Raw genomic sequence first — 20,931 nt, 5'->3', positions numbered from 1 at the left:
AAAATTTCAAAGAAAAAATTATGGAGATGAATGCACCTATAAATTAAATTACGCTATTAGGAAGTTTAGAGCGGCTTCATTTGATCGGTCTTAACAAGAAAATGCACTAAAGAGATGAAATGAGATTCCCCAACGATCAGGGTGTACCAGAGAGATTACTGTAAAATGCAAGATAATATAGCAAACGTGATTAAAGGAATAAAGTAAGGCAACATTGAGCAACCACATGTTGATACCTATCAAGTCAGAAATCATCAAAATTAGTTGGCTGACATATCGTCGAGCCAGATGAATGTTGTAAGAAACTCTGTGCATGTTATTAATCTGCACAAACAGCCATGCACCAAGTAAATCCCAATTTTCTTGTGTACATAAACTTCAAGACCAATCGTTTCTTATCTAAGACCAATTTAAATTAATCGTGGCCAATTTCATATTTCCGTCGTCGTGAATTTCCTATTTGGGCGAAAAAGACAAAAGATAGATCAGCAAAAAAGAAAAAAAGAAAAAAAGAAAAATTAAAAGCACAACCAAAATTGAAATGGTTGCATTGCTTTGCCGGATCATAAACTCTTCGACTGATCCAAATTAAAGCTCTTCTTTTCACTTCTGGCAATTTTCAACAACCCATTTTGACAATGGTTAGAGCTACAATTAAATCAGGGACAATCAATATTCTAAACACCATTATCGGTGCCGGGATCTTGACGATGCCGTACGGTCTACGTGCCAATGGACTTTTATTTGGATCGATTTTGATCCTATGGTCAGCTTGTGCTTCAGCGTTTGGGCTTTACTTGCAGAACAAAGTGGCCAGATATACAGGACAACGAGGATCAGTATCATATTTCAGTCTTGCGCAAGTAACGTATCCAAAATTGTCGATTGTGTTTGATTCAGCAATTCTGATTAAATGTTTTGGAGTAGGTGTTTCATATTTGGTGGTTATTGGTGATTTGATGCCCAAGATTATGGAAACATTGGAAGTGAATTCTGATTCGATTTTCATGAATCGGAAATTTTGGATTTCAGCATTTATGGCTTGTATTGTGGCGCCATTGTCATTTTTGAAGAAATTGAGCAGTTTGAAATATACCAGTATTATGGCATTGTTTTCAGTTGCTTATTTGATATTTTTGGTGGTGAGTAGTTACCTAGAGATTGCAGCTGGTGTTGAGAAAGCCCATGATGTTGGTGTTGAGAAATTTAATCCTTTCCCAGCTAAGCATATTGATTGGTATGGACCATTGAGCTGGAAGCAGACGTTGAGCTCCTTCCCCATGTTTGTGTTTGCTTATACGTGCCATCAAAACATGTTTGCTATTATTAATGAATTGCAACCGGATGAAAAAGATGGTTCACAAACTAGACAATCTAATCTAATTATTCGTAATTCAATTTTGACTGCATTGGCTAGTTATTTGATTGTTGCTGTTTTTGGTTACTTGACTTATGGTAATGAAGTTGAAGCAAATATCATCGCCATGTATCCTCGTAATTCGATTAGCACATTAATTGGAAGGTTGTGCATTGTTGTTATGGTAAGTTTGTCCTTCCCATTGCAATGTCACCCTTGCAGAGGATCTATAAACCATGTTATACATTTTATTAGCCAAGGTGTTGAGTCAGCAAAACTTAGACATTTGCATAAACGTAATCGTTTATTGGATGGAGATGGGATAGGTAGCGGTTACTCATCCACAGTTGCATCAGATGCTGAAAGTGTTAGCTCCTTTGCTGATCTCACAGCTGTTTCCTCGATCATTTCAACTACTCCAATGGAAGGTGCTCGTGATACTGCAGGTCATGCACCAATTATTGTTCCCATGTCAACTAGAAAATTTTACATCATTACATCCGCAATTGTTGTGCTCAGTTATGTAGTGGCACTTTCAGTCACTTCATTAGCAACAGTGCTAGCATTTGTGGGAAGCACAGGTTCAACATCAATTTCTTTCATCTTGCCTGGGTTGTTTGGTTATTTATTGATGAAGCCATTGCACCCAGGAGCCAATCTTTCACCTTTAGAAAAATTCTGCAAATATGGTGGATTATTTATGGTTATTTATGGATTTTTTGTCATGATAGTATGTCTCGGTACGACCATTATCTTAGGATAGAGACATTTTCGACATTTTGTATAATAAATAGAATGCAAAATCACAAAATCACAAAATCTTGTGAAAACCAAATTGTAAGAAGAAGGAAAAAAAAAAAAATTGGATGAAGTATATCGATTGACTTCACATTGTAAATACTACCACCACTACCACCACCAAATGTCATTCTTGAATAGTTCGCCATCTACATCTAGCGCATCAAGTACAGCCACGGGTCAAGAGCTAGTCAACGATATTCTAGTCAACAATCCACCAGAGGACTCAATTGAAGATATTTCCTTCTCACCACAACAAGATCTACTTGCGGTTGCCAGTTGGGATAAAAAAGTCCGAATTTATGAAATTGATCCTAATACGGGGAACAACCAAGGCAAAGCACTTTATGAGCACAATGCACCTGTGTTTTCTGCTCGATGGTCTACTGATGGGACTAAAGTAGTTAGTGGTGGTGCTGATAATCAAGTCAAGATATTTGACCTTGCGACGCAGCAACAACAACAAATTGGTCAACATGACGCACCAGTAAGGTCAGTCAGGTATGTTGAATGTGGGCCTACTAATACACCCGTAGTTGCAAGTGGATCTTGGGATAAAACGTTGAGATATTGGGATATGAGATCTCCTACACCAGTCAGTACCATCAATCTTCCTGAAAGATGTTATTGTATGGATTCATCACAAAAGTTGCTTGTTGTTGGATGTGCCGATAGACATATAACAATTATTGATTTAAACAATCCTCAACAAATTTTCAAAACTACCCAATCTCCATTGAAATGGCAAACTAGAACAGTTGCATGTTACCCACAAGCCAATGGATTTGCTATTGGATCAGTTGAAGGAAGATGTGCAATTCAATATATAACCGAAGCTGAACAAAAGAAATTTGGCTTTTCATTTAAATGTCATAGGAAATCTGGTACAGGATCCGTGGGGGGAACACTACCACGTACTACGTCAAGTAGCTCTAATGAATCACAAGCGTTTCCTGTAAATGCAATTTCATTCCATCCAGTATATGGTACTTTCAGTACTGCAGGATCCGATGGTACATTTTGTTTTTGGGATAAAGATGCGAAACAAAGGTTGAAACTGTTTCCAGAATTGCCGGGTACTGTATTATCTACTGCTTTTAACAAGACTGGGTCTATATTTGCTTATGCTGTGAGTTATGATTGGTCATTAGGATTCCAGGGTAATAGACCTGATTATCCTACTTTTATAAAGCTACACCCAACTAAGGATGTTGAAATTAAGCAAAAGAATAAGAGGTAGGGGAAAGCTGAATAGGGGTAGAGTAGGAATGTAGAGTAGGGATATTGATGGTAGCACGTATAGATTAACAAGGGTGTATCTTTTGAAATGTGGAGTTAGATTTGAAGATGTAGTGAGATTGGTAGATAGCTTTGTGAGCTTGGTGGGTGGATGACCGCCCTATGTACTAGGAAGATGATGCCTTGTAAATTTATACTTAAAACATCCGTGAATAGCAATCGTGGTACAAGATCTAGTGCATTTTGAAACTCTTTTGAAATGGCATGGACGTGATATGTGAGGAAAAGCTAAAAAAGTCGAGGTATAGCTCACACGAGTGAGTGAGAACCTGGTCCAAAGTCAGGAATGTACTTAAATTAGGAGACGGTGGGATTGTTGTCCTTGGCAAAACGAGTTCGCCACTCTGTTATGACAATGAAAGGGTTTTTCTTACACAAGAGGCTACTGATTAAGTTACTCTGGTCCTCGGTTGAATAGCACAGAGTTTGCCTGCCACCCAACACACACATCAAAGTATACGAACAATTGTGCTTTTTTGATGTGAAATTTCTTTTTCCGTGTTTTACCGTACCCCACATTATCGCATTTCCTTAAACCTCCGAGGCAATACGGCAGTTGCAAAAAACCACAAAGAACAAAAAGGAGAAGAAAACAAAATACAAAAGGAACAAAGACCAAAACGTGTATTCAATACCTCCGCTACAAAATAGTCAAGTTGTCGTTTATGGAGCATTAGTGCATTCCCAATCGGTAGGTTCATAAGCATCTGGTTGGTCAACAAGTACCATTTCTTCTGGAGTCAATTCGAAATCATCAATATCTAAATTCGTTTTCAATCTAGAAGGTGTTTTTGTTTTGGGTAAGGGGATATACCCCTTTTGTAATGACCATTTAATCAAGATTTGTGCTGGTGATTTATTATATTTCTTCATAATCTCTTGAAAATTGGGACTATCTTCTTGTAATTTATAGCCATGAGTCAATGGAGCATAGGCTTCAACATGAATATCTTTACTCAAACACCACAGAGCTAGGTCTTGACGCATACACCAGGGACTAATTTCAATTTGATTTATAGCTGGTGGCGTTTCAATTTCTGGGTCTTTAAGAATCTCTTCAATATGATGTTGACCATAATTGGATACACCTATGTTTTTCACTTTGCCGTCTTTTAAAGCTTGCTCCATGACTTTATAACTCTCCAATCTTTTCTCCTTTCCAGGCAATGGTGAATGAATCAAAAGCAAGTCGATATATTTCAATGGACCAATTTGTTGCATCATGGTATTTATGGCTTTCTCAGTATTTGATTTACCTAATTGACTATTCCATAATTTAGTAGTGTAAAAGACATCAGATCGTCTGACTTCGGGATGATCTTTCAAATATTGAGAAATGCCGTCAATGACTTCCTGTTCATTACCATAAAGTACAGCAGTATCGAAATGACGATATCCGACATCCAATGCTTCATAAACAAGTTTGCTGGTTTGTGATGTAGGGATATCGTAACATCCTAAACCAATTGAAGGAATTTTGTTACCGCTGTTTAATTGAATTAGTCTGTATGACATGTCTGTAGTTACTTGTTGATGTGAATTTCTACTGTTGGTGATATGGCAGCAACGAGTTATTTTAGTTCTTTATATGGTACTTCTCGTTATCTGATTTGATTGCTGTCAAACGTCAAAAATAAAAATAAAAAAGTCCGCAACCACTGTATTTCTTTATTCCTTTCTTGATTAATCAATGAATTCCTCTAGAAGAGCACTATATATATATACATATATATATATATAATAAGAATAATACAATACCCTTTTTCTCCATAACCATTGCTCCTAGTAACTTTCATAGAGATATTGTGCGTGTCCATTTGACGTAATTGAGCATAAGTTATTGTACAGTCGGAGTTCCTTTCTTTTAAGTGGATCCTGCATAATGCAGAAATAAGATATCTGGGGAGGAAGGGAAGGGGGGTGTACAGATGCACGTGAATCAGTCGTTTTGCCAAGCTCAAAGTACCGGTGAGGTGCTTTTGTTGCATGCAATTGAGTTTCTGATTAAAGCCCTAGAAGCTTCCACCAATGTATGGCCTGATTAAATGAAAAACGAAGAATGAAGAATGAAGAATGCAGTTATGTTTTGTTATTCCCCCAGTGATAAACAAAAAGTTATAGTAAAAGGAAATTTAAAAGTGGAAATTGTTGATCCGATCTTAAACAAAAGTCCGACGTATCAGATGATAGAGCAAATAGAAAAAAATAGAAAAGGATAGATCTACTCCATGCAAACGGATGATGGCACCAATGACTGCCGATAATAAGTCGACCCACCGTAGTACTATATACGTGGGACGGAGCGCAAAATTACACTTCGGTACACAGCGTAAACCACGTAGAAGACAAATTGGTTGTTTTATATCCGACAGATGGACGATTATGACCCGGGGGATGAGAACGGGGAGCGAAATGAATGACTGGCGTGTACATGTGCACAAAAAAACAAAAAACAAGAAAGAAAGAAAGACAGTAGTTACATATGAGTGAGTGAGTATGTGTGGGTGTGGGTGGGTGCTACCATATGATTTTTGCTTTTCTTTTTGTTCTTATTTTTCGATTTGCTGTCTCCCGTAATAAAAAAATATTATAGTAAGTAATAAAGTAACACAAACACTAAGAGCACTATAGTAGTAATAACACTATAATGGTAATTGTAATAGTGGTAGTAATAGTAATAAAGTGAATTGTCACGTTGACCCGAAAACAACTTTTTTGCCATTCTCTCCTTTTGTATTTAACCAATTGAAATTTCTCAACAATTTTTTTCAAGTTCCGATTCTTCTTCTTCTCTTTCTTCTTTCTTTCTCTAAATTCAATTGAGTTTTATCTAAGTTTAAACACATATTTACACATTAACAATGGCTATTAAGGTTGGTATTAACGGTTTCGGAAGAATTGGACGTTTAGTCTTGAGAATTGCTTTGCAAAGAAAAGACATTGAAGTTATTGCTGTCAATGATCCATTCATTGCTCCAGACTATGCTGCTTATATGTTCAAGTATGACTCTACCCACAGAACTTACAAGGGTGATGTCAAGTCTGAGGGTGACAATTTGATCATTGATGGTCACAAGATTAAGGTTCATGGTGAGAAAGACCCAGCCTCAATTCCATGGGGTAAGGATGGTGTTGATTATGTTATTGAATCTACTGGTGTCTTTACTACTCTTGAGGGTGCCCACAAACACATTGATGGTGGTGCTAAGAAGGTTCTTATCACTGCTCCTTCCAAGGATGGTCCAATGTATGTTGTTGGTGTCAATGATGACAAGATTAGCAAGAACGAGGATATTATTTCAAATGCTTCATGTACCACCAACTGTTTGGCTCCATTGGCTAAGGTTATCAATGACAAGTTTGGTATTGAAGATGGTTTGATGACCACTGTTCACTCCATGACTGCTACTCAAAAGACTGTTGATGGTCCATCCCACAAGGACTGGAGAGGTGGTAGAACTGCTTCTGGTAACATTATTCCATCTTCTACTGGTGCTGCCAAGGCTGTTGGTAAAGTTATCCCAGAATTGAACGGTAAATTGACCGGTATGTCATTGAGAGTTCCAACTGTTGATGTTTCAGTTGTTGATTTGACTGTTAACTTGAAGAAACCAACTTCTTATGAAGAAATTGCCAAGACTATCAAGGAAGCTTCTGAAGGTCAATTGAAGGGAGTTTTGGGCTACACTGAAGATGCCGTTGTCTCTACTGATTTCTTGGGTTCTTCATACTCTTCAATCTTTGATGAAAAAGCCGGTATCTTGTTGACTCCAACTTTTGTTAAATTGATTGCTTGGTACGATAACGAATACGGTTACTCTACCAGAGTCGTTGACTTGTTGGAAAAATTCGCTAAAGTCAATGGAAATTAACTATCCGTGAAGTTATAAGGTAATAAATACTATATAGCCAGCTATTAGGTTTGTTTTTATATATTTTCATATATGGTTTTTATAAAATCAATAAAAATATATATTACCTTCAAGAATAAAAAAGGAAAGAGAGAGAGAGAAAGAGGTTGTACTGTGTTTTTATTTGCATTTAGCATTCAAATTTTATCTTGTTCGACGAAATGGATCAAGTGGCGAAGTACTTGACTGGTAACACATTTAAACTATACCGAGCTAGTGGACTACCTTTTACAGACCGATTACTGAAGCAAAACAGAGAAACGATTTCAACAGAACTAGCAAAATTCTTGTACCAGATATACAAACAAAATATATCCACTTATGAAGAAGATTTCGTGGTGAGATATAACTCTTGTAAAGATATTCACAAGGAGATTAGGGTAATCAGTGTATCATTTGATGAAACTCGATACTTGATTATCAAATCGAAGAATAATCGATTACTACCTAGACAAACATTGGTGTTTTCACGACACGATAATAATACAATCTTACTTAATAGAGTGACACCGAATCAAGATGTCAATGAGTTCTTATTAAAGATGGTGCAACGGTTGACAGACTCGTTATATGTTGAATACGTCTTTTCTCCACAATTGATTCCATTGCTTATCAATAAACTACTGCCTTATTTCGGGAATGATATACGACTAACTTACAGCATTCAACAAACAAAATTACTCAACAATATTCAAATTGAAGTTCCTTATTCTGATTTAAAAATCTTACGACAAAGTGGTCAAGGGCTATACACCACCATTTGTCAATTCATGTACAATTCATCAAAAATTAAATTTGATAAGTTGAAAATAAAAAAGTTAGTTAGTGATGTGATTAATATTGCAAGTGACGGCATGATTGGGTTTAATCCCATTGATGATGACGATGATGATGATAATAAGAATAATAATAATGAGGAGATCGGTCTTTTGGGGTTGATTGAGAATATTCATTCGGCGCTTAACGAAGTTGAAACTTAGGAATGGCTGAAATTGGCTGTAAAACAAATCTAGTCATCTTAAGATTAAGAGTGGGTGGATTCGTATATATCGGAGTTAACGCAAAAGGGTCAAAAGCCAAGAAGAAGTAGATCTCTTTTTAGAACTCATCTTAAGTTATGATTGGGTTAAACACATATATACATAAATAGTACAAATGTAAAAATGTAAAAATGTAAAAATGTAAAAATGTTACGTGTTTTTATGTTTTGTTGTTATTGACGTGTCTCTTCAATCAATTTCTGGATTTTTTTTCAAAAGAACAAGTTTTGTATTATTGAAAATCCCTTGGTCAAAACTCCTCTTTAATAGCCAACAATCAGTTCATATTTACATTGCACATACTACGGGAACAAAACCTTCTAACCGTACTAGTATATAGCCCTTGATCAACAATGTCGTCATCTGCACAACCACATCAAACGCAGGTGAAGCCAACGAGAAACTTGCACAAGGATGATACTATCACGTCAATTGATTCCAAATACGAGACTGACGATGCAGAACTTCTCAAGAGAAGTCAATATGACGAAGTGTCAGAAACAATTGAATCATGGAAAAAATTAGAATCGATTTTGGCGCCCCTCTTGTTCACTTTATTATCATTTTTTGTTCGATTTTATCGTATTTCAATCAATGATAGTGTTGTTTGGGATGAAGCTCATTTCGGTAAATTTGGTTCTTATTACTTACGTCATGAATTTTATCATGATGTCCATCCACCATTGGGTAAAATGTTGGTTGGATTGTCGGGGTATTTAGCTGGGTATAATGGATCATGGGATTTTCCTAGTGGTGAAAAATACCCCGAATATATCGATTATACCAAAATGAGGTTGTTTAATGCTACGTTTTCAGCGTTGTGTGTTCCATTTGCGTATTATACCATGAAGGAAATTGGGTTTTCTGTGTGGACGACTTGGTTATTTACCTTGATGGTTACTTTGGAAAGTTCTTATGTTACTTTGGGTAAGTTTATTTTGTTAGATTCGATGTTGTTGTTTTTCACAGTGACTACGGTGTTTTGTTTTGCTAGATTTAATAATTTTAATGTTAAGGAAAGCGAGTTTAGTAGGAAATGGTGGAAATGGCTTTTGTTGACTGGTGTTTCTATTGGATGTGTCTGTTCGGTTAAAATGGTGGGATTGTTTGTCACTACTTTAATTGGTATTTATACTGTTGTTGATTTGTGGAATAAATTGAATGATAGGTCAATTACCTGGATTAGGTATGGGTATCACTGGGCAGCGAGAATTTTTGGATTGATTATTATCCCAATTTCAATTTTCTTGCTTTGTTTTAAAGTTCATTTCGATTTGTTGTACAAATCGGGTCCTGGTGATGCTAATATGTCTTCTTTGTTTCAAGCTAATTTACTTGGATCACAAGTTGGTGGAGGTCCAAGAGAAATTTCCATGGTTCATTCAGTTGTCACGTTGAAAAATCAAGGATTGACTGGAGGACTTTTGCACTCACATGTGCAAACCTTCCCTGAAGGTTCTAAACAACAGCAAGTTACTACTTATGGACATAAAGATTCCAATAACAATTGGATTTTCCAACGTCCAAGAGGTCAACCAAGTTATGATCCTAGTGGAAACAATACCGATATCGAATATGTGTTTGATGGTATGCCAATTAGAATTATGCATCCACAAACTGGAAGAAACTTGCACACCCACGAAATTCCAGCCCCTGTTACCAAGACTGAATTGGAAGTTGCATGTTATGGAAACTTAACCGTTGGTGATGCTAAGGATAATTGGATTGTCGAGGTCGCTGATCAAGCTAGTAATGAAGACAAGATGAGATTACATCCATTGACAACATCATTCAGATTGAAAAATGAAGTTATGGACTGTTATTTAGGAGTTTCGGGATCTACTTTACCACAATGGGGGTTTAGACAAGGTGAAGTTGTATGTTTTAAGAACCCATTCAAGAAGGATAAGAGAACGTGGTGGAATATCGAAGATCATAGAAATGAACTTTTACCTCCAGCACCAGAAGATTTCAAGTTACCCAAGACAAGATTTATTCGTGATTTTATCCAATTGAATTTAGCCATGATGGCTACAAACAATGCATTGTTGCCTGATCCTGATAAGCAGGATGATTTGGCTTCTTCTTTCTGGCAATGGCCTACCTTAAATGTTGGTATTAGAATGTGTGGATGGGGAGCCGATAAACCTAAATACTTTATGATTGGATCACCTGCAACTACATGGAGTTCCAGTATTGGAATTATTGTGTTTGCCTTGATTACATTGTACTATCTCGTCAGATGGCAAAGACAAATTGTCGATTACCCAAGTGACCAACCAGCAAGATTACAAAAATTTATAATGGGTGGTATTTATCCAATGTTGGGTTGGGGTTTACATTTTATGCCATTTGTCATAATGGGAAGAGTAACTTATGTTCATCATTATGTACCAGCATTATACTTTGCCATGATTGTATTCTGTTTTGAAGTTGAATTATGGACTTCGAAATTGAACTACAGAGGAGCTTCAGCAGTAAGCAAGATTGCATATATAGCAATTTATTTGGCATTGTATTTTATTGTTGGTTTTACATTTTATTATTTGAGGTATTTCTCATTTGGAATGGAAGGTCCTAAGGAGAATTGGAAACATACTCAATGGTTACAATCATGGAGAGTTTCTGACGATAATTATGTATAGAGACTATAGGCACTGTGAGCTCTGTAGAGAGGGTATAGTACAAAATTACAAAATTACACAAGAGATTTTATTATTAAAGTGCGAAAGAAAAAAAAAAAGGGACCAATATGTAACTGTTATTCTTCTTTTACTAAGCAACTAACCAATGATGAGTTTGAGAAACGTAATAAGAAGGATACCTACACCAAAGACGATACAATATACTCCACGACTTTGCATATTACATCTAGAGTCAATAAGGTGGAACTCGACTGCTGCCACTTCGTCTACATCGTCGAGGCAAAAAACCCTCAAACCATCATCATTCGCATTTCCTACAGATCCACCATCATCCCCACCACCACCACCACCAAGGAAACAATTACAAGATGCAGTTACAGTTCTGAGACCAGATGCTGAGGATTTCAAAGCTACAAAACTTGTCCATGGCCAAACTGATAAAGTAATAGCTATAACCGATCGTGCATGTTCCAAATTACAATCAATCAAACAAGATAATCCAAAAGACACAGCCCTTCAAATCCAAGTTGAGAGTGGCGGATGTCATGGATTCCAATACAACTTACACTTGATCAATCTAGATCAATACCTCAAAGATCATAGTGACTCTTCAGATGTGTTTGTGTTTGAACGGGTGGGAGCTAATATCGTTCTTGATGATTCGAGTTTAACGATTTTACAAGAACTGAAGTTGGACTATACAAAGGAGTTGATTGGTAGTCAGTTTAAGATTGTTGATTCGCCTTATACTTCGACTGCATGTGGATGCGGGGCTTCATTTGATTTTGATTTTGATAAATTGGAACAAAATAAAAAACAAAGGGAGTAAGGAACAATGAAACAAATTGGTGTTTAGAGTATTTAAATAGAGCGGTTCGTTTATATTATCACATTTGTATTGTATGTAAAAGTAATGCTCCTTTTATTGAGCTAGTATTTCATTAATTCCCTTGATGCTTTGCGTAGAATAAAATCTGACATCAACATCATCGTCAGTTTCCAATTTTTCCAAATTTGATAATACTTGTAAATTAATCAACTTTTTCAATTCGTCTTGATTAGGAGCTTGATCTTTATGTTGACATAATGATTCAACTAGAGTTAAATAAGACTTTGCAACATTGAATCTAATGTTGGGGACAGCGTCAGTGATTAATCCATTTATGAATGGGAGAACCTTTTCAACTAGGACTGGGTAGTCAATAACTGGGATTAACGAAGTTATAGCGAATAAACAAGTGATTCGAATAATGAAATTTGAATAGTCAATCTTGTTGTCATCGTCAGCTTCTTCGTCATTGTTGTCGCCATCATCAATCTTGTTATCACTTTGATTCAATAATCTAGCAATAATTTCGTGTGTTGCCCATTGTGATCCAAATATTATTGTCAAGTTTTTCAAATTCTCCACTGCTGCTTCTCTAATGGCAAATACTGGATCCCATAACCATGACATACATAATGACAATAATTCATTATTGAAGAAGGATTGACCCAATTGATCAGCTAATTTAGGGATATATTCAATAATGGCTAATCTTACTCTCCATTTATGATCTTGGGCCAATTCAGTTATAGCTGGAAGTAAATTTGTTGATAAAAGATTAATACCAATAGTTTCATTAACCACTGACAAGTTTGAAATTATATTTAATCGAACATCAGGAAATTCATCTTTCAACATAGTTAAGAAAATAGGTAATAATTTATCGATTGTTGGTTGTCTGGTTAAAATGGGGGATAATTCAGTAATGGTTGATGCTAATGAGGCACGAACATTTTCTTGAGGATCTTGACTTAATTCATTAACCACTGGGACAATCTTGTTTAGGATTGTAGCTTTAGTTGGTGGATATTCTGTCAATAATTTACTGAATGCAGGTAATTGCTTTGCAACGGCTTTTCTAACTTCCCCCTCATGATCCTTCATTAATGAAATAAAAGGATCAATCAATTGAAATAGATCCAGTTCATTATGGGTGAAATTGACGGCTATTTTACTAAATCTATCAGCAGCGGTATACCGAACTCTCCAACTATCGTCTTTGATCAATTTCAATGCACTTGATAAGAAATCAGAATTGAAACTATATTCATGAATTTTTTGGAAAAATTCTAAAATGGCAATCAAAACATCAACACTGAGAAATTTAACCGAATCTTGATCATCATTAATCAAATGTTGAAACATTTTGGAAATAATTTCCCAATCTTCATTATTCACTTTGTTTACATCATTAGGTGATTCCTCAGTAAACTTGGTCAATAAATCAATCAAATGAGGTAAACTTGTCGCTGCTGCTCTTCTAACCATGGGATAATCATCAGTAACTAATTTCAAATAAGTGCGTAACAATTCTTTTCTAGTATTTGCATCAACTCGAATTATCACCGCCTTGTATAATCCACAAGAAGCAATTTTTTTCAGAAACCAATTACCTTGACTTAAACTAGTAATTAACCCCAAAAACACGTTATTTATCTCATCTTGGTTCAATTCTTGACTAATTTGATTCAATGATTCAATAGCTTTATCCCTCACCAATGGTTCTTCCATTGATGCCAATATAGTCAATATTTCAATCAATGGTTCACAATATTCATGACCCCCAATTAAAGGTACAAATTCCCCCAATTTGGCTCCCAATACAGTAAATACCTCCTCTTCATCATCCTGAGCAACATCATGTAAAAATGGCAACAATTCCTTACGAGTTCTTTCTGGACCTAAAGCTATGGCAATGGTGTCTAGCTTTTGCATTGCTTCAACTCGGTTGGAAACATCGTCGTGTTTCAATTCGTCCATTAATAACGCGAGAGGATACAAATCGTCCATTGTGGTGGTGGGTGTAGTTGTTGTGTGTAGGCTTTTATTAATGTGTGTTGAAGTGGGTAATTGCAATAGTTGATATAAGTGTTAGTTAAATTGACGTTTATACTTAATTCTATGTAGATCAGTTGTGATTGTTAGTAGTGTATGTGTAAATTGATTGTTTGATTTGGTTTAGGTTATGGTGGTGGTTTCTATCTCCTGTTTGTCTCTCTCTGTTTAGTTTGGTTTGTTGTTGAAAAAAAGATTTTTTTTTTCCATTTACGTCACATAAACACACACTATACACACACTATACACACACTATACACACACTATACACACACTATACACACACTATACACACACTATACACAACACATTTATATCACTGAGGCCAATAGCAGAAGTGTATTAAGCTATAGTGTATAGTATAGACTTGGATTACAGATGTAATTGAAATACTACAAATGAATGAGAAAGATGTGCTCAAGGCTACCTGTCTTTCCGAAATATAATCTGAACTGGGTACACCACTTCTTGCTTTTTAATTGCCCACCACTCACAATACAATAGAGGGTTTTCTGTAACTGTCGCACGACCTTTGAAACAGTACAACATTCAGGTATATTTGAACTACGAGGTTGGCGCACAGTAAATGCTGTCCATCTCTTGGGTTCAGATGAATATATACATTGTTTCACTTTATTTGAACCTAGTTTATGTTATATGCTTCTCATGTTCCTCCGTAAACTTTTCAGACAATAAAAGACATCAAGTCGCTTGGGAATTTTTGATTCACCCCCCAGTTATATACTTCTCCCCGTCGTTCTCAATGTATATAATGGAATTTAGGTGTATCCATTTATATAACATCATCAGTTGAACCTAGATCAATGACATGAGTCCTATGTTAACGCGTTCCCTGGGCACAAAGTCACCTTCATGAGTGAGAGTAAGTTTTAACCCGCTGTTGGTTACAATCAGTTCAAAAATTCAAAATATCGGTTTATTGCAAATCCACAAAAGGAGACACCTCCTTATGTTTTCGCTGTACTAGTAGCAAATTGAAGTTGCAAAAAGAGAACACCATATGAAGATCTTTGTCTCAACAAATGACACAAAGACTCGCTCAATTTTTCAGCAACATATTTCTTTCAAAATCTCACTCCACGTTTTTACTTCAAGCACTGTTCAACCATATAGTTATGCCAGCTGAACCTACTAAATTAGATATTATTGATTCAAAAATATCACCCGAAGTACGTGCTGCTTACAACTCAAAAGTTGCTCAGTTTCAACGTGACTCCAAGTCGTATTGGCAATTTTCCATCGTACCCAACAAGTTTGTCCAATCACTTGACGAGACTGATGACACCAAATTCAACTACCTTGATCAACACTTTGGTAAAATTGGTGAATGGGATGACTTGGTTGAGGAACTTCACCAATTGAACAAACAAGCTGATAAAGATACTCAATACAAAATCTTATTTCTAGCTCGTCATTACACTGGATACCATAACATTGCCCATGCTAAATACGGAGATGATGCGTGGAATAACCATTGGTCGAAATTAAATGGCGATGATGAATATACATGGGGTCCTGATGCTGAATTGATACCAGAGCTGATCGAATTAGCTAAAAAGAATAGTAAGTTGGTGGCTAAAGAGTTGGAAAATAATCGCCATCAAAATAAATCATTGATTACGCCACAAAAAATGTACGTGTCACCATTAAGACGATCAATTGATACGTTGTATTACACGTGGGACCCTATTGTCGATTTACATCATATTCAACCATACATTCAAGAAAACTGGCGTGAGACTACTGGTGTACACACTTGCGACAAACGTTCGACAAGATCAATAATTGTCGACAAGTACGAAAAATTGGGTTTTGTAATAGAACCAGGCTTTACAGAAGAGGATGAATTGTATCAAGATAATTACCGAGAACTGTTTGATGAACAAGCAGCAAGAATGAATGTCGCTTTGCAACAATTGTTTACGGAAAATCATGGTAATGGAGTTGATATCGTTGGGATCACTAGTCACTCTGGTAGTATAAAGACTCAATTGTTGGTGTTGGGACATAGACCATTTGCCGTACAAACTGGAGGTATGATTCCCGTATTTGTAAGAGCTGTTAAGAAAAAGGGGGGACTTTCGGGTGGAGAAGCTGGAAGCAGTTGTAAGATATTGTAAACTTTGATCATAGATACTTAAGTAGAGAGTTTGTATTTGATTAATAGAGTAGTATGCTTATGGCGAAGTTGCAAAGTAGTTGTCGTGTGTCGTGTCATTGAGAAATTGCAACATTGGAAAATAGTACAAAAGAAGATTTCAATTTCACAACCATTGAAATTATAATTTAACTTTCTAAACAACATGAACAGCTGGGTTTCTAATATATTGTGAGGGATTTATAACTAAGATTTCAATTTTAGACATATCAGTACTCATGCGGTATTATTAGTTCAACAACTGTTCTAAGTGACAAAGCACTATATAAGTATACTCGTAATTTCCCAACGTTTTTTGTACATCACTTTATTTTGGAACCCAACAGAAATGGAGAAACATCATTTTCTGTACCCATTAACAAAGTAGATGGCTAAAATAAAGAAATGTCAAAAGAAACCATAATGTCAACTTATCATTATGGTTTTAGTTGAAGATTTTGTTTCTTTATCCTTGAAAGAAAAGGATGGGGTGCTTTTCTGAGGTCAGTTTGAATATCACAGAAAATGTTTACATGCAATGTGGATGGTCCAAATTGATCTCCATCTCTATTCCGTCTCAGAATTCAATACTCAATAGTGACAGGGTAAAACGCTTTAGAAATCTTCTGAAACTTTAAATTTTTGTCGTGATTTGTAGATTTAAAGTAGTCGCAATTGAAACCCTCCTATGGTTTCATTTACTTCGAAAATTTAAGTAAACGTGGTAGGCCGACCGACGTGTTTAGAAAATTTAATAATAAAAATGTTAAATGTAGTAAATGTAGTCGATAAAATGTCGACTTTTATATATTCTATTACACTCATGATTGATAATATTCTCATTATAAGAAAATCTCAAGAACAAATCTTACTCTCTGATAAACTTCAAAGTCGTTGTTGGACACGTCAAGATAGCGTACATAAAGGCGATACATCTTGATACGTATGATGGGTGGTATAAAACGATTTTAGATGTGAGATAGACTCCTCTCTGCTGCAACTTCCACCATGTTCATCATTTAGACAATACAATATGGTGGAAAATTGAGATGAAACGAGATGAGATCCTCTTTTGTGCTTGTTTCTTACGAGTAGACCCTTATTCTTTACAATGAAGGCAGCATATAAACAAAACCTCTTTGTCTTCATCTCAAATGCTCCGATCAAGATAAAAAGTAGAAGCTTTATTTAGATGCTCCGAAATGAAAGAGAATGGCCGTTTTGTTTCTCTGACGACTTTAATTGGATGGTTCAACTGTTAGTGTAATCTATATTCAAGATACATCATGCCAACTCCAAGCTCATCTACCAACAAACGTTTGAGTTTTCCGATCTACAAAGCTGAGCTGAGCGTTGAAAATTTTTCCGTTAGTCATCTTACACCAAAAGATGCATAATATGTAAGGCACACTTAAAAAAATCTAGCCCTTTGCACTATTTGGCCTTTTGTGTTGGGAAATTTAACGTCTGAACAGCCGGGGCACAAAACGAAATTGATCGTTTCTTTTTTGTTTGTTTTGTTTTTGTATGTTTGGTGGGCGGACAAATTAACACCCGAGGAAGGGTGAAGTGGATTCATAACCCCAAACTGGTTTTGTTAATAGCAACCTTGGTGAATTCTCTATAGGTTTTAGAGCAATGAGAATGATGTACCGGGATGAAGAATAGGGGAAACTGGGGGTGTAAGCTTTTCATATGTGCATTTGCTTAATTGTTTGACATTTCTGAATTGCTTTAACAGTTCTTGCTTCTTAAATTGTCCTTCAACTAAAAAATTGTTGGGAGCTATAGTCTCATTTGCATATGGATTGTAAGCATCTATAGCTATCCAACGTCAACACTAAGCTTGAAGGCTGGTCATGGGGTAAGTAAGAAGATCCGAAATTTTATTCGGCTAATGAATATAATACGCCAATAAAGAAGTTGCGTCTTTGTTTTGCTTTTGTCGGTTATACACTGGATCTCTTCAAACTTGTAAGGCATTCTCTGTCAAAATCAATCTATTGCCAGAGCCCACGTGGGTTAAGAGTAATTATTGTTTTGCAATTTAGCGCAAACGCATTGTTTAAATGTGTGGCGCTTCGGCTTAGAGATTAACAAAAATTGACAAAACTCAAACAATAGAGCCAAACACATACACAAATCTTTTTTTCAAACTGTTTAACAAAAAGTGTTCTACAGGGAGAAACATAGATCGGTGGGCATTGTAGTAACACAAGTATAGTGAGGTTAAATTTACTTACACGTTACCTTTTTTGGATTAGTCTGTTGTACATTTGTATTTGCTGATTGAAGATATTGTTGGCTTGTTGGTTGCTGGTGGCAATCTCATCTCAGTCGATTGAAACGAATGGCAATATATTGTCTCTAAAGCAAGTAGTATGGTCAACTGCCATTCACACCTACCTTCCTAAAGAGTTGAACTCAGATTTATTTTGTCAAAAAAGTTGGCAAAGCATAACACTGGCATTGTTACTTTCTGACTCTGGAAAATAAGGTTCAATATTCAAAAACCGTGTCTCTTTTGCCCATTTGAATACTAGGGTCAGATAAAGACATTTTCACATGTGAACAAAAACAAAGGGGAAACTAAAGAAAAGATATATTTAGATGCTGGCAAAAGCTTTTTAAAGGTCACACGACCATAATGAGTTATCAACAGTCACACGACATTATAGGTTTATTGTTCATATTGAAAAGAACAATGAAAAAAAGACCAAACATATTGTTCGTTTCAATGTTACTTTTACTTGGTTCATTTTCTCCTTTTTCCTTTTGGGCGTTTAATCGTTGACTGCGAAAACACTTAAAATTATTTAGTTTAGTAATAGTTACACAAACATGGGAACATTTTGAGAACTTTTTCCGTTTTTAACATTTATTGAGTATCATCATCGACCTATTGTTTTTTTTGTATTTTTATCTAATCTCCTATCGATATATGCAGTGTTATGCCTAATGAAAAATTGGCTGCACTTCTGACTATAGAGTTAGTATTGTTCTTAAGGAATAGGAGATGTTTTGAAGGAATGAGAAATTTGATGGTAAGTATTTGTTTCTACTTTGAATGTTTGGCAAAGAACACACTCGATAGATGAAATGGGAGGGGGTCTGTAAGGAAATTTATGCTTTTAGTCAAATATGTAATGTGGCTTTCTAATTAAACCTTAGTAAATACGAGAAATAAGCTTTTCTTCTACACCCAAGGCGTTCTTTTTAACGGCATAGGAGTTAACGGAGATCGGTGTTGATAGGTTGTGATTGCACTCCCCACCCCCTGTCACAGAAAATAATTGACTTGTGTGTAATTCTATTGACTCTGAGTATGAGGATTGGAGCAGATAAACTTCTCTTGAAACCATCTTTTATGTTGTTGTAGGGCTCTTCATGTTTCAGGCGGGTAAAAGGATTATGTTATGAAATTCGTCTATATTGTTTATGGAAGATGAAATATAGGAAAAGATGATAAGTAGATGCGATCTAATGCAATGCATGCAGCACTGTATGATTTACAAAAGAGAAGGACTCGAGTACGGGTTGGCTAATTAGCTTTCAAAAAATATAAAGGAATGAGTAAAGGATTAGCAAATGAAAATGTTACCAACTACTAAAAGAAACTTTAAGTTAATGAAAGTAAGTGTAAACTTTAATGTGTTTGTCTAATGTAACCTAATCTGAGGACAACGACGTTACATGCTATTAATGTTATTTTAAAGTATAAGGTTTGATGATTTTTTCTTACTTACACATTTTCTTTTTCTAGAATTGGAAAATGGAAACAACTAACCCGTTTAAAGTATCTGTCGTACGAGTAGATCTTTCATAAAGGTCTGGTTTTAACGGCGACGATAGAAGACTAGAGAAACAGCCGCCGGACTTGTTTACTAATGAGCCGTTGGAATAAGTAGCTGTGCGTATAAGTACTAGCTTCTCATATATTTCTGCTGGTCTTGTATGCTATAAATTGCCTCTTGTTAGTCATTATCAGTCATCATCGTTTGTGACAGAACACTATAAAAAGTGTCACTAAAAAAAATATGCATATTGCATAATGCAAAACTTCGTATATTTATTATTTCAAAATACAAAATTAAAAATTAAAAGCTTTGACTCGTTCATAGAAAGAAATCAACATTCTCACAACTCTACAAGTGTAGGCCCTAAGAGGGAGGTAAGCTAAAAGTGAGTAGTCTCTTAACTAGATTTCACAACTTATATTGTTGTATAAAAAAAAAAATGAGAGCTGGAATAGGCTGGGTTTATTCTTCAATTGTTATTCAATAGTTATGAGAAGGTAGTGTAATTTGGTAAATTTGTAACTAGTTTTTGTTGCTCTTTTTGTGTATTTATTGAAGGAAATATTGTTTTTAGTCTTAATAGTCTTGTGACCAATTAACTGAAACGGAAGAAAGAGGAAAATCCTATTAGGACTGAAGTACACAAAAGGTACTAAATATACTCTAATCCAACTTAAAATAAAATTGTCTAAATGACAATAAAGTCTGATAATAAGAGCTAAGACTCATTAGAAACCATAAGAGCAGTATTTATAATAACTAAATCATACGACCAAAGAATTTCTTGGACTCTCTTGTATTAATGTATTTAGTTTGTATCTATGCGTGCATTGTAAATCTTTTGCTAGTGAGGTTGTTTGATGATTATGAATCCCTGTTTTTATTCTCCCTCAAGTTTTGTGTAATTATTAAACCTTTTAGAAAAGGTTTTTGAGCGCATGTACACTACTCTTCTTTGTTGCATAATCAGCGGCAATCAATTCTTTTATAACAATACAATATACCAGAATCTCAAAAACTAATAAATTCACAAAACAAATTGTCA

The 20,931-nt window shown here is 35.6% G+C and overlaps 9 protein-coding genes across 9 annotated transcripts; 7 read left to right on the top strand and 2 right to left on the bottom strand. All coding sequences in view use genetic code 12, as the record gives it.

The window, feature by feature from the left end:
- Nucleotides 1–638: 638 nt before the first annotated feature.
- Nucleotides 639–2,120, top strand: CORT_0C00510 (hypothetical protein; the record flags this gene model as incomplete). The annotated part of the gene is made up of 1 exon (XM_003868286.1): nucleotides 639–2,120. One exon carries the CDS (start codon nucleotides 639–641, stop codon nucleotides 2,118–2,120), a length of 1,482 nt encoding a protein of 493 aa, XP_003868334.1.
- A 159-nt stretch (nucleotides 2,121–2,279) lies between these two features.
- Nucleotides 2,280–3,395, top strand: CORT_0C00500 (nuclear pore complex; the record flags this gene model as incomplete). The annotated part of the gene is made up of 1 exon (XM_003868285.1): nucleotides 2,280–3,395. The coding sequence occupies one exon, from the start codon at nucleotides 2,280–2,282 to the stop codon at nucleotides 3,393–3,395; it is 1,116 nt and encodes a 371-aa protein (XP_003868333.1).
- A 722-nt stretch (nucleotides 3,396–4,117) lies between these two features.
- On the bottom strand, nucleotides 4,118–4,969 carry CORT_0C00490 (Yjr096w protein; the record flags this gene model as incomplete). Its single annotated transcript, XM_003868284.1, has 1 exon — nucleotides 4,118–4,969. One exon carries the CDS (start codon nucleotides 4,967–4,969, stop codon nucleotides 4,118–4,120), a length of 852 nt encoding a protein of 283 aa, XP_003868332.1.
- Nucleotides 4,970–6,315: 1,346 nt separating this feature from the next.
- Nucleotides 6,316–7,326, top strand: CORT_0C00480 (Tdh3 NAD-linked glyceraldehyde-3-phosphate dehydrogenase; the record flags this gene model as incomplete). The annotated part of the gene is made up of 1 exon (XM_003868283.1): nucleotides 6,316–7,326. The coding sequence occupies one exon, from the start codon at nucleotides 6,316–6,318 to the stop codon at nucleotides 7,324–7,326; it is 1,011 nt and encodes a 336-aa protein (XP_003868331.1).
- Nucleotides 7,327–7,526: 200 nt separating this feature from the next.
- On the top strand, nucleotides 7,527–8,345 carry CORT_0C00470 (hypothetical protein; the record flags this gene model as incomplete). The annotated part of the gene is made up of 1 exon (XM_003868282.1): nucleotides 7,527–8,345. One exon carries the CDS (start codon nucleotides 7,527–7,529, stop codon nucleotides 8,343–8,345), a length of 819 nt encoding a protein of 272 aa, XP_003868330.1.
- Nucleotides 8,346–8,758: 413 nt separating this feature from the next.
- On the top strand, nucleotides 8,759–11,050 carry CORT_0C00460 (Pmt2 hypothetical protein mannosyltransferase (PMT); the record flags this gene model as incomplete). The annotated part of the gene is made up of 1 exon (XM_003868281.1): nucleotides 8,759–11,050. The coding sequence occupies one exon, from the start codon at nucleotides 8,759–8,761 to the stop codon at nucleotides 11,048–11,050; it is 2,292 nt and encodes a 763-aa protein (XP_003868329.1).
- Nucleotides 11,051–11,195: 145 nt separating this feature from the next.
- CORT_0C00450 (Isa2 protein) lies at nucleotides 11,196–11,879 on the top strand (the record flags this gene model as incomplete). Its single annotated transcript, XM_003868280.1, has 1 exon — nucleotides 11,196–11,879. One exon carries the CDS (start codon nucleotides 11,196–11,198, stop codon nucleotides 11,877–11,879), a length of 684 nt encoding a protein of 227 aa, XP_003868328.1.
- Nucleotides 11,880–11,972: 93 nt separating this feature from the next.
- On the bottom strand, nucleotides 11,973–13,886 carry CORT_0C00440 (Tpd3 protein; the record flags this gene model as incomplete). Its single annotated transcript, XM_003868279.1, has 1 exon — nucleotides 11,973–13,886. The coding sequence occupies one exon, from the start codon at nucleotides 13,884–13,886 to the stop codon at nucleotides 11,973–11,975; it is 1,914 nt and encodes a 637-aa protein (XP_003868327.1).
- A 1,088-nt stretch (nucleotides 13,887–14,974) lies between these two features.
- On the top strand, nucleotides 14,975–16,072 carry CORT_0C00430 (phosphomutase-like protein; the record flags this gene model as incomplete). Its single annotated transcript, XM_003868278.1, has 1 exon — nucleotides 14,975–16,072. One exon carries the CDS (start codon nucleotides 14,975–14,977, stop codon nucleotides 16,070–16,072), a length of 1,098 nt encoding a protein of 365 aa, XP_003868326.1.
- Nucleotides 16,073–20,931: the final 4,859 nt, after the last annotated feature.

Source organism: Candida orthopsilosis (genome assembly GCF_000315875.1).
Source record: "Candida orthopsilosis Co 90-125, chromosome 3 draft sequence".
Classification (NCBI taxonomy): Eukaryota; Fungi; Ascomycota; class Pichiomycetes; order Serinales; family Debaryomycetaceae; genus Lodderomyces; species Lodderomyces orthopsilosis.
This window is presented reverse-complemented; position numbering and strand designations above follow the sequence as displayed.